Source organism: Myzus persicae, unplaced genomic scaffold (genome assembly GCF_001856785.1).
Source record: "Myzus persicae strain clone G006 unplaced genomic scaffold, MPER_G0061.0, whole genome shotgun sequence".
Classification (NCBI taxonomy): Eukaryota; Metazoa; Arthropoda; class Insecta; order Hemiptera; family Aphididae; genus Myzus; species Myzus persicae.
The window spans coordinates 1-12,869 of NW_019104064.1; the positions used below are offsets into that span (position 1 = coordinate 1).

Sequence of the window (12,869 nt, forward strand, 5' to 3'; positions counted from 1 at the left end):
AACTCGTTATTACAAATTTAGGGTTTTCAAAATTGTTGGATCTAAGTAAGATATTTTTATATTCCTTAATAACGGTATTTTGCAAAATCAAATGCATACAACTTATGTAGCTAATTAAGTTTATAAATTTTGTGTCTCTCTACTTTCGTAATATCTCTCACTGTTTTCCAGCAAACTGTACGTATACGAGAATATTTTCATTTTTCGATAATATGAATTTGCATTCTCGTTTTATAGGTCTCCTGGTGGTCAAACGAAAAAATATCACAGAGGTTATAATATTCTACAAGTAATTCAACACTAGAATTAATTTTTTTTTTTTTGAAAAACTCGTTTTTACAAATTTAAAGTTTTCAAAATTGTTCGATCTAAGCACGATATTTTTAAATTCCTTAATAACGATTCTTCGCAAAATCAAATGCATACAACTTATGTAGCTAGTTATGACACATTCAAATTAATGAGAACAAGAAAGAGTTTTTCATCATTATTTGTAGAGAATTAAAACTGTAAAATTATATAAAAATTTTTCTTTAAATTTTAATAATAATAAATTCATAAAAAAAGTCTAAATACAAATTTTAAATAAATAATTTTTAAAGCATATTTTCATATTTTTAGTGCATATAATAGCGCATATTTCATGATTTTTTAGTGCTATAAGTCTCGATCCCTGAATTAATAATAATTTATGTTCTAAAAACTCACTAGGTATTTGTCGGTGCACGGCCGGCGATCTACCGGTACCTCTAATCACATTATAACGGACATAACGCAACAATTCTAGAATAAAACAATGAATAATATTATAATTACACTGGTAATTATAATACAATAATAAATATATATAACAGAGGAATGTGCCTAGTAAATAATAATGCAAAAAACAGTGGTGATTCGAGTTCACATTATAATAATTAGGGGCGATTAGCACCCAAGACATGATAGTTTATAATGAGAAACAGTAGCGATTAGCTCCACCGAAAAACAATTATAAAATATTGGTCGCTGTAACGGATGGTATTAAATTTGAATCCCATGATATCATATCATTGTATATGAAAAACGATTTTGAGCGGAGACGGTATATAAGTCAAGGATATTTTATATTATTATTACTTATTGTTAGTAAGGTATATTGAATTAATATTATTCTTAAATTATCAGTGATACTGGAAAAATATTAAATATACCTATGTAAAATTGAGCTGTTTTGGAACTGAATTACAACAAAATGATAAACGTTATTCTTTGTGTTAATATACAATTTTTTTCCAAATTTAAACTTAAAATGTCTATAAAAATGTTGTACTCATATATTTTTTAAATTTTTTAATTTTAGAAAAAACTGCTTAAGTAGGACCTTATTTTTAATTTTCAATCCTTTACTATAAAAATTGAAAACCTTATACATTTACGAAATCATTTTCAATTTCAATTTGATAAATATTGTCGAAATTTGAACTTTAAATGTTGATCAAAAAAAAATCATGTAAAAGGAATTAGAAAAAATGAAAATTGAAAATAACCGTCCACAGCTCAAAACAAGTCAAAATATTTTGAAAATCTTATTAAGTATATGAATTAATGAAATACACATTTGGTGTAAATTTCAAGTGGCAACAGAAATTCGTTTTTGAATCACAATAAAATAAGAAAATCGCTACAAATCAAATCGAGTGAATATCCAATGTTTAAAAATTTCAACTTCAAACTCTCATAGATATTTAATTTGACTTTCCGGTAGACAATTTTTTTTTTTTGATTAAGGTTGATAAACTTGTAAGAAATCTTGAATGAATTTTTTAAATCTAAGATTTAAATAGAAAAAATGTTATGAATTTCTAACTACAGTAGAACCTCGATTATCCGAACCTCCGTTATACGAACCCTCTATTATCCGAACTATAATTAGCGTATCCGAACGTTCTGTTATCCGAACATGAAAATTCGTATCCGGCCGGTCGGCCGGTTTATCGAATTTATCATAACTATCGTTTTTGCCTTTTTGGATTATTATTAGTACAGGTTATGTATTTTACGTGCGTCAATCATTAGTAGATAACCAAAACGCAACAGGCTTATCTAAAAAATATAATACATACATATGTAAATAAAATAAATGTAATGTACCTATTTCTTATAATGTATGATAATGTTTTTGATAATGTAATTTATGTATGTAATTCTAATAAAATATTAATAACAATAATAAATATTTAATTATAAAAATAGTAAATAGTTAATACATACGTAATTCTAAATTTTTTTTTTAAATTTCCAATATCCGAACTTTTGCGTATCCGAACTAGGTGCGGTCCCAATTAGTTCGGATAATCGAGGTTCTACTGTAATTATAATTCGCTAATTTTCGTGAATTTTACGAATTTTGTCAAAATTTAAGTTTAAACGTTTATAAAAAATTATTGTTGATTTACATTAACTAATCAACTTTATATTTAATTTCCATTAAGAACAACTTACAAGGAACCTTTTATTACATTTACAAGTTTTCCTGCAGAGCGAACATTTTTTTAGTTTAAAAAAACTAGATAATAATCGAACATTTCACATGCGAATAAATAGTAAGTTTAAGACAAATCAAATTATTTTGAAAATGTTATGGTGTATAAAAAATGCCAATTTAAATATTTAATGAAAATTTTATGTATCTACTGTCATTTTTTTTTTATAGTTATACTAAAAACCAAAATCAATTGTTCGAAAACTGGTTTTTGGGCAAAAATTCCAGTTTTCCTCAATATTTTGTTTGTTTTTCCTGAAAACTATTGGGGATCTTAAATGTTGACCTCTCTAAGCAACAACTAGATTCACTTTCCTACCAGAAAAATTGCTGTTGAAGAAAATGGAAGCACTTTAACTGCAAGAAACCATGATGACAGACACAAAACAAAATTAAATAAATATTTTAAAAACACACATCGTTGTAAAATCAATACATTCATCGCTCCGCTCAGAATTTAAAATAAAGTGAAAAATGATTATAATAACTTAACGGACAAACAAACCAAATTTTAGTTTATAATTATATAATTTATTATACTAGTATGTATACTATTATTATATTATATTTATATGATTAATATTAGTTAAAGAAATGTAATTCATTTTAATGTAATTCTAATAATTCATTTGGTAATTTGTATACTTATACGTACACATATTTGAATAATTTATATGTATTAATTTACTATTTACTATTTAGCATAGTAATGGACCATTGGTGAACAAATACCTACATTAAAATAATTACAAATGATGAGTTGAGAATAAAAGAATTTTTAAATCGCATAGGTCATTGTTGGTTTTTTAGTGAAGTGTAGGTAAGTATAAATAATAGTAATCAAATTCAAGTATAATATATTAATAAAGTAAATTATAAATAATAATAGGAATAATAATTACATTTTTTAAATGAATATTAATTTATTGTTTCTGATATGACAATATATATTATAATTCAAATGAAAATTTCATAGAATATTTAGTATTTTTGGACTTAACGTTCAACTTTTTCAAAATGGATTGTTTTTTAATTATCCTACTTAGCGACTAATATCCGAAATATTATAACCATATTGAACATCGGTAACGGCCAAAGAAATAGATCATTTTAATGGCTAGAATCTAAGTACGTGCATATTCTATTTGTACGTAGGAGGAGCATAAAATATTATTATAGAATTAAGTTTAAAATCAGTTTTAGAAACAATTTATGATTCATAGATTTTCCGTGTAGAGAAAAAATATCGAGTAGAATGCACTTGTAACATTGATTACAGAACGAAATACAACTACTAACGTGTATTTGTATAATTATACCTAAATTTCTTGATGGTATGTTCTGCCCGTCGGACGTATTATCAGTTTGTCTCGTGTTTATCACCGCGACACCGTCAATTTCTATTTATTATGTTTTGCACTAATCACACTTGCATTCGATGTGGAAATAAATATACTACATTACTCGTATTCAGTGTTTGTGTTTTTCACTATCTCTTCTGGGGGCCAATTCTTGAAATCGTGATAAACTTTGTCGCATGCGATAAACATTTTATCGCATGAAAATAAATATTTGGTATTCTTGAAAAAAGGTATGACTGTAATCGAACGAAAAACATTCGACTATTAGTCGACTGGGTAAAACTCGGTGACAAGACTATATCGCATGATAATTTATAAATATATGTCATACCAATAATCATTTAATAATTTTAATTTGATAACAATTAACAACTTAAATTTATATAATGTTGTATTGTGACTTATGGTCCACATTAAATAAATAAATATCAATACAATTTTGCATAGGTACATTGCCGCATTTACAGCGTCACGCGTCATCAAATTTGTGGACTGTTTTGTTATTACTTGTTTTTTCCCATTTTCTTTAATATTATAATTATAATGGCCAATTTTGAGGAAATGGCAATGTTGTTTGCTGTTAATAACGTCGAAGAACATCAAAATAATTTCAATAATGCGCATCATGAAAGACAAACACGAAATAAGGAAATGATTACGGATCCATTTAAATTAACCGATCGGTTATTCATAAAAAACTTTCGACTCACTAAAGAAGTTGTAAAAGATTTAATTATCCTATTAAGTCCCCATTTATCAAATTCTTTCCGTTCATCTGCGATTGATCTGAATACTAAAGTAAGGCATAGCCATTGATAGGGAACGGATTTGAATGCAATTACATTTTTTCTTTATGTCCAAAAACATTGCCAAACATTCCAAGCACAAAGTTAATTTCATACATCAATGAATTAAAAAATGTAACTTAAATCGTACTTTTAAGGTATTTTTCTTGTTTTTTAGAGTATTCAAATCCATAAGCATGCGCAGAATTTCTGGCAGGGTAGTCATACATAAGTATACATAAGTACATAACACATTAACACACACACACATATTATGTATATACATATAATATTCATATTCACACCTAAGTTACAAAAACTAATTTTGATGGGGTAACCTCATTTAACTACATTTACCATAGTGAAACAGTATTTTATGATTGACTATCAATTATCATAATAATAATATTGAATATTGAAGGGGGCCAAAGGAGTTCGCAGAGTAGTCAAGTGCCTACCATGACTACCCCGTGCGCACGCTTATGTTCAAATCCATTTCCTAGTCATTATATTATTATAATGGGAATTTTATTTAATTTTTTTATATAGGTAATTTTTTATACTACCTACTATACTGTATATTATTAATCAATTATGGTTTACCTATTTTTAATTTTCATAAATTTTTGTAACTTTAAATTTTTTGGCTACGGGCTCTTACCAATCGCCTATTGGTAACAGTAGATTTATGGGTCTATCCCAACCTTCTGTATCCCGCTGTATCAGTGAAGTTGTGACTGCATTAAACCTGCCCGAAATATTTAATGCTTGGGTTAAGTTTCCAAAAAATATAAATGAACTCAATGATATCCGTAATGGGTAAGTTTTAAATTTAAAAAAAAAATTGTTTGGCATGTTTTTAAATTATATATCATTTAGTTTCTACAGGAATACTGGATTTCCTGGTGTTGTTGGGTGTATTGATTGTACACATGTGGCAATCACACCCCCTTCAACAAATTTAAATTTAAATGAAAATCAACATCCCGAATACATATATGTTAACCGTAAGGGATATCATTCAATCAATGTCCAATTGGTAATATGTTGTATTAGATTTAAATGTTAACTATTAAATTATCATCCAATTTTATTAAAATTTTGATTGGAAAATATAATTGTTTTTAATTATTTAAACATTTTTAAATCATACAATTTTTCTGTGATATCATAAACACAAATGCTTTAAAAAATTCATAATCAGATCTTATTATTAATGTATTTAAATTTCTAAAAACTGTTTGTACTTCAACTAGGATAATTTAAATTGATAGATAAATGTTATTTGTAAAACATAGGAATAAACTTGTGTTAGTGCTATATATTAATAATTTGAACTTTGAACTAGATTTGTGATTCAAATTTAAAAATATTGAATGTCAACGCTTTATTCCCTGGCAGTACTCACGATACACATGTGTGGAATAACAGTAAAGTTTTACCAATTCTGCAAGAATTGCATAGACGCAATTACAATAATTTTTATTTATTAGGTAAATATTATGTCTATTGTCTAACAAGTCCCTTATTAATAAATTCAGTTTGGTATATCATTATTTATTTAAAAAATATATTAAGGCGATTCTGGATACGCTTTGCGTCAATGGCTATTAACACCTATACCAGATCCTAGCACTGAAGCTGAAGAAAATTATAATAGAAGACAAATGTCAACTAGGAGTATAATTGAACGCTGTAATGGAGTGCTAAAAATGCGATTTAGGTAGGATTTTTTTTCAACTTTTTTTTTTTTTTGTAATGATATTTTAGCAATAAACATTTATATATTTATTTTTAGGTGCTTATTAAGAGATAGGACACTGCATTATAAGCCCGAAAAAGCATCTTCCATTATAAATGCATGTGTAGTACTGCACAATATGTGTATCACAAATAATGTTCCTATGCCTGATGGTCCTAATATTGAAGATCTTGATAATTTGGGTATGGTGGAAGATCAAGACATCTTGGCTGATTTTAACCGAAACATAGATTTAACACTGGGAAGACAACAGAGAAATAGAGTAATCAGATATTTATCACATAGAAATGTTATATAACTAATTACATTATATGCATTTTTTCAACTCTCTTAAATCATAAGACAACCTAACAACACATAAATAAGTAATAATTTTTATTATTAAAAAACAAATTAAAATAAAATGTGTAACATATCCTTGTAAATATAAAGTATAAAATAAAAATGTAACCTTTTAGTAAATATAATAACATGTATAACTTATTAACTAAATAACTAAAAACAAAATAAAAAAAGTAATTTAAGTAGCCAATCTTTGGTAAAAAAAATTAATCAGTCATATAATTTATCATTAAAAATAAATTTTTCATTCTTTAGTTTCATCATAAAATTTTAGACTTTTCATGTATAAAAGTAGAGACTACGGTTTCTATATTTTTTAAGATTTTATTGTTTTCTTCCATAAGTTTTAATTTTTTGTCATAATATACTGCTTTAACACGACATTTTTCCTCTGAAATTTTAGCCAGTCGCTCTGCAATTGAATTGCTTTCATCTAATTTGGCCCCAGCAGTTAATTTTCTCTTTGAATCTATAATATTATACGAAATACGAAATCACTTATAAATTTGAGCAAAACTTAAAAGGTCAAAGATGCTTGAAAAAATTCAAATTTGAACTTAACTAGTTTTTTAACTAACTGTATATTTTAAACATTTTAATTGCTAAAAGATAAAAAAAAATAAAAAACTAAAAACAAAATAAAAAAAGTAATTTAAAAGCCAATCTTTGGTAAAAAAAATTAATCAGTCATATAATTTATCATTAAAAATAAATAAATTAATTAATTAATTAAATAAATTAAAAAATAATAAAAAAATAATTTTTTTTTTTTTAAACTTATTTGGAAGTTTTTACTTGGTTTATGAGCACTTGTAGTTGTTGTTAATGGTTCAAAAGTTGAAGGCTCGTAATAATTTTCATTCACAGCTTTAATGTTTAATGGGGGTTCATTATTTTCTTTCTCAGAATTACTGTAAGTGATTGTCTCTACCAACTCTTCAATACATAATTCATTAGCATCTAAAAACAATACAATACTATAGTTGAACATTACTTAACAAAATGTGAAATACATACAATAAAACATGAATTGGTAGGACTTATACAAATAAAAATATATTTAATTCAAAGACTATACTGTGTAATTATTTATGTACGATTGAATATTACTAGAATAAATGAAATATATATAAATTTACCAGTTAACACATCTTTAGTTGTATCATCAAAGTCAAACTCAACCACTGACTCTTCAGAATTAAAGTGACCGCTAACAGATGCTTGGCTAAATAAAGGTAAAATTTCCTTTTGAACTTCATTTAGTTCAATTTCGCATTTTGATCCACCACCTGTACCTCCTATGTGCCTTTTAATAGCTGCCGCTTTAGATTTTGTTATGTTTCTAGTATCTTGCCATGTCTTAATTATTACAATACAATTAATTTAAAGATAACTACTTTTTAAAAATTAAAAAGATTAATTCATAGGCTATTACTCTACTAAAAATGTAATACCTAATCAACTTAAATTAGTTTGGAGTCTCAACTTCAAATAATATTTATTTAAACATGTAAGATAACTCATTAAGAGTTTTTTAAGATAGATAACAACATTTAAGATAGTATGTAGTGGCCCTTAATTTCTTTTAATACAAGATTAAAGTTTGGTTACAGTATTTTTACTCATTTTTAGCAGAGCAGAGATTTTTAGTTCAGAAAAAAATAATTATAAATACTTATAAAATTAATATCTCCACCAAACAAATTAACTTACTTTCTTCCACTTATTCCAACTCTTCTCCGCACCTGGTAATGCATTTAATTGAATAGAGATGCTTTCCCATCTTTGTTGAGCAATTTTATGTGTAAAACTTTTAGTAAACTTGCCCGAACACAATTGTTGATCATTGGCCATTAGATCAACCAAATACCTCATCTGGGTTTGAGTTGGTCTCACTTTAGTGTCTTTAGACATTATAATATTAAAAATGGTAGTATGGTACTTATAACAAAATAAACAAAAAAAAAATATAACAAATACTAAACTGTAAGGTTGTAAAGTTAATCACGGTTTAGAGACTAGTACTATCTAGTACTATCTAGTACTTCTTATCTAGAACTAGTAAATATTATGTAGAATTCCGGATTATTTGAGGTTAAAATCTAGATTTTGTGTTGTTACCACAGTGGTTCATTCGGAATACTTTATCGCATACGACAAGTGATAAAATCTTATCGATTTAGTTCAAGAATACCAATTTTAAGTCGCATGCGATTAAAATTAGTCACCTTCGATAAAATCTGTGACTTTTATCGCATGTGAGAATTAGTCGCATAATTTCAAGAATTGGCCCCCTGTTCTTCCATCATCGTCAGCTACATAGGAAACCTCAAGCAACCAACATTACGTTAAACGGGTACCCGCACGCAACCGTACTATACATAGACAGCTGTGAAAGACTTATCGTAATTTCGTTACAATTGTATGAATATTTATGGCAGTACAAATAAACAAACGTACAATTAGGTACACAAAAGTTTATTTATACAGAAAAAAAATTTTTAAATAGCTATAATTGTATTTCATTTCACAATATGTGTGAATAATAATTTTAATAATAAAAAAAAATATAATAATATATATATAAATAAATATAAAATGAATATGACAGTAGTGAAAACAAAAAAAAATTAATTAAATGTCATGGTGACAAATTTTGATGGGTCATAATCCACTATTTCTTTATGTGCATTTTCATGATTAAAAAATTGTGTTCTGGAGTCAAAAAATCGACCAGTCGAATAAATATGTATTTGTTCTTCTGCTTCAAAGCTAGAAAAAGAAAATTAGAGTAATATTAATTAGAAATATTTCAATCGTGTATTATAAATTGTCATAATATCAGAGTAGAGGGGAGTTCGAATTCATAATGCATGGGTTGTAGTATTTAAAAATGTAATCCCTCGATATGAATAATTTCAAAATAATATCTATTCAGGTACGTTGCACCTAAGTACAAAAATAACTGCACCAATGATGTACAGTACCTACCTACATATTATATGGGTCACAGTAATACTGTAATGGATGAGTGATATGTCTACTAAATGATAAAAAATCGCTCAAAAAAATTAATTTGACTAAATATTAACATTCGGTGAAAATGTCATGTATCTATGGTTATTATAGAGTTAAACCAAAAATCAAAATCAATTTTGTCGTAAACCGATTTTGCATTCAAATACAGTTTAACCATAATTTATAATTTATTTTTTCCCAGACTTTCAAAAACTATAAGGAAATGTATAATTTTCTATTTATATTGATTAGATTCACTTTCCTTCCAAAACCTAACTGAGGTTTAAAATCGGAGCATTGTTATGAAAACTTATCATGTTGATCACAGACACTAAAAACACAAAATAAAGAAAGACACACACACACATCAGTATCTAAAACATTATAATATAAAAGCAAATAAGCAAAATGCAATTTTATATAGATATATAACTAATAACTTTTTTCTCCATAACCCAAACTTTTAATGGTATATATAAAACGAAAACAATTTAACCAGAGGTTTCGAAGACTCACTCTTCCCAAATTTACAATGCAGTTGCTTTTATAAATACGGACAAATAGATATTTTAATAAATATTAATTTATATTTACGTTTTAAACAATTTTTGTACGCCTGTGATGTACAACAACCGTTTTTTTTAGACATCATGAAATGTTTGAATGTTGGGCATACGAAGGTAATAGTCCCCGATTTCTGGATCGTTCATTTTTAAAACACATTTCAGCATTGTTGGCCTTGATTTTTTCCATTTTTTGAACAAAAAAATGTAATTATAAGTTAATACATATACTTGTTATAATAATGTAGAAAAATAATAATAATAATAATAATAGTAATTCAATATAGTATCAAAATCCACCAAAACAAAATACACAATTATGTAGGTACATCACAAAATGAGGTAGGTTATATCATAATAGATGTATATATATTTTTAATATAAAACAGATATCCATCTCATATAAGCTATTTTAAATTTTAAAAAAAAATCGACGGAATACAACACATCACACTCAACTCCTCAATAATTCAGTAGATGAGATAGGTGATTTAAACAATAGTTAATACCAATATAAATCATCATTATTCAAACAGACCAAATTAATATTATGCCTAAGCCTAACTCTATAGAACTTAGGCTAGAAAATAGACATTTTTAACGACGAAATTAAAGTAGTATTTTTATTATCATATTGTAGATTTTAACAGCCCTGTTTCAGAGTCAAAATATCTTATTCGTTATTACTACAGTCTGCAATATTGTAAGCTTATTAAATAACCTAAAATATATTGTATATTATTGTTGCAAATATATTATTGTTATTATAATTAGTGCTGTTAAACCAAAGAAATTAAACATTACTTAATATTTGAATTATACAACAGATTATTATTTTATAAATACGGTTCACTCGCAATGTGGACAAAAACTAACACTTAGTAAATAAACGTTTTATATTACTATTATTAATGACTTAAAATTGAAAATTAATTTATTCATAAGATTATATTGTAAAAACATGTTATGACAATAAATATTGTTTTCTAATAACTACCCAATTATAATTTAATAAATGTTATACATAGATCAGAGATATCTAATTTTAGTAAAATTGTATAACCACCAATGTCTAGAATAAGGCAATACTTACATTCCTCACAAGTCAAAAATTAAACAAAACTTTGTGTCGCTGGCAATGTGATCTTTCAATGAGTGATAGTTATTCTGTCGATGATTCTTAGCAGTTTCAAACGATGTGGTAATTTAGACTGAAAATTGTGCAATAAAATATATTAGACCCAAGTGATAGTAGATACCTCATGGTATAAATTAATAAATCATAATTAGAAATAGTAGCATTTTTAATATTACCATATCGGTTTTAAGAGCCAAGTAACGGAGCCGAAATATCTTATCAGTTAAACCAAAAATGTATAACATTGTACATGTACATATATAAAGATATTAGTAGCTTCGGTGGCTATGGCATATATATTATATGCCCTAAAATTGTTATTTGATATACAAAAAATAGATAGTGCCTATTTACTAAATTATTAATTAAGGTGTGTGTACTTTGAGCTTAAATATTTAATGATCATGTTAAGTAAAGTAGGTATACACACTGTCAATTATCAATAAATAATAAAAGTTCAATAAAATTGTTATGATACAAAAAAAAAAGTTAAAATTATTTGTATCATGTAGGTAAATATTGAAAAATAAGTTTATAATTTTTGAGTTTCAATGTTTCTTACGCTAAACTGAATAAACATCTAAGTACATAACAAAATATTGAGATTCTAAAAAGTTGTAAAAATTATATTACATTACTTTAAAAAATTGGTCTAACCATCATAATTGTTACACAAATCAAATTTACAAATTGACTATTTTTATCAAATTCATTTATTTATTTCCAGTATTATAAAATTAAAATAAAAAATTGTATAGTTTAATTGTGGCTAAGTGTCTAAATTATTTATAAAACAAAATTGATTTGTACAAAAGTTATTTTTTCATGTGCCAGGTCTTCGCTATTACACTTTATTTGTATATTTTGTTTATCCTCTTCATAAAATAGTCAAAATTAATTTTATTTCAGTTGCTTTGTTACTGTCATATTTTTAAATTAGGATGCGGTGCGATAAATTACTTTTTTATACTTATTTATATATTACATTTTATTAGAATAAAAAAATTGTTTTAAAATGTGCTTGTTTTTATTTTAAACAACATTTCTAATCATCACAATAACTCGAATAAGAATATTTCTCATATTACCTTGTCATCAAATAGCGCGTTGTCTAGAGGGGTAAAATAATGGATGTCTGAGGTGGTTCGTACGGACACTCCTCTAAGTGGCTCGTTTTGGACAATGGAGAGGTATTATTGGCGGGCACACGAAATAAGCAATTAACAGATTTCCCTAAAAAATTATAATTACATATTTATTATTAAAATATATTTTATGTATCATCCGTTGGATGTAAGATTGTTTATTACCTGTGGATATTATAGGTATACTTTAAGGGGATCGGTGGCGGTGACGACTGTCTTTGTCTAACACAC

At 26.1% G+C, this 12,869-nt stretch overlaps 2 protein-coding genes and 2 long non-coding RNA genes across 4 annotated transcripts; 1 reads left to right on the forward strand and 3 right to left on the reverse strand.

Annotated features, from left to right (window-relative positions):
- Positions 1–1,932: 1,932 nt before the first annotated feature.
- LOC111038268 lies at positions 1,933–2,354 on the reverse strand. Its single transcript, XR_002604962.1, has 2 exons — positions 2,254–2,354; positions 1,933–2,085 (listed from the first exon to the last, which is right to left on the reverse strand). It is a non-coding gene; the product is annotated as an uncharacterized LOC111038268 (long non-coding RNA).
- Positions 2,355–4,363: 2,009 nt separating this feature from the next.
- Positions 4,364–6,850, forward strand: LOC111038275 (putative nuclease HARBI1). The gene is made up of 6 exons (XM_022321312.1): positions 4,364–4,684; positions 5,294–5,489; positions 5,550–5,709; positions 6,019–6,163; positions 6,249–6,393; positions 6,469–6,850. Exons 1-6 carry the CDS (start codon positions 4,429–4,431, stop codon positions 6,728–6,730), a joined length of 1,164 nt encoding a protein of 387 aa, XP_022177004.1. The 5' UTR covers positions 4,364–4,428; the 3' UTR covers positions 6,731–6,850.
- Positions 6,851–7,459: 609 nt separating this feature from the next.
- Positions 7,460–8,770, reverse strand: LOC111038263. The gene is made up of 3 exons (XM_022321302.1): positions 8,488–8,770; positions 7,914–8,133; positions 7,460–7,734 (listed from the first exon to the last, which is right to left on the reverse strand). Exons 1-3 carry the CDS (start codon positions 8,686–8,688, stop codon positions 7,496–7,498), a joined length of 660 nt encoding a protein of 219 aa, XP_022176994.1. The 5' UTR covers positions 8,689–8,770; the 3' UTR covers positions 7,460–7,495.
- A 616-nt stretch (positions 8,771–9,386) lies between these two features.
- Positions 9,387–12,851, reverse strand: LOC111038269. The gene is made up of 5 exons (XR_002604963.1): positions 12,804–12,851; positions 12,582–12,726; positions 11,449–11,566; positions 10,387–10,530; positions 9,387–9,546 (listed from the first exon to the last, which is right to left on the reverse strand). It is a non-coding gene; the product is annotated as an uncharacterized LOC111038269 (long non-coding RNA).
- Positions 12,852–12,869: the final 18 nt, after the last annotated feature.

Excerpts from the sequence above, each read along its gene's own strand:
- LOC111038275 (XM_022321312.1), top strand. The coding sequence starts at position 4,429 with ATGGCCAATTTTGAGGAAATGGCAATGTTGTTTGCTGTTAATAACGTC. Across the intron at positions 4,685-5,293 it reads GATTGATCTGAATACTAAAG|TTTTTGTAACTTTAAATTTT; the intron begins TAAGGCATAGCC and ends AATTTTCATAAA. Across the intron at positions 6,164-6,248 it reads CAATAATTTTTATTTATTAG|GCGATTCTGGATACGCTTTG; the intron begins GTAAATATTATG and ends AAATATATTAAG.
- LOC111038263 (XM_022321302.1), bottom strand. The coding sequence starts at position 8,688 with ATGTCTAAAGACACTAAAGTGAGACCAACTCAAACCCAGATGAGGTAT. Across the intron at positions 8,134-8,487 it reads GTTGGAATAAGTGGAAGAAA|ACATGGCAAGATACTAGAAA; the intron begins GTAAGTTAATTT and ends GTAATAATTAAG. Across the intron at positions 7,735-7,913 it reads AACTAAAGATGTGTTAACTG|ATGCTAATGAATTATGTATT; the intron begins GTAAATTTATAT and ends TATTGTTTTTAG.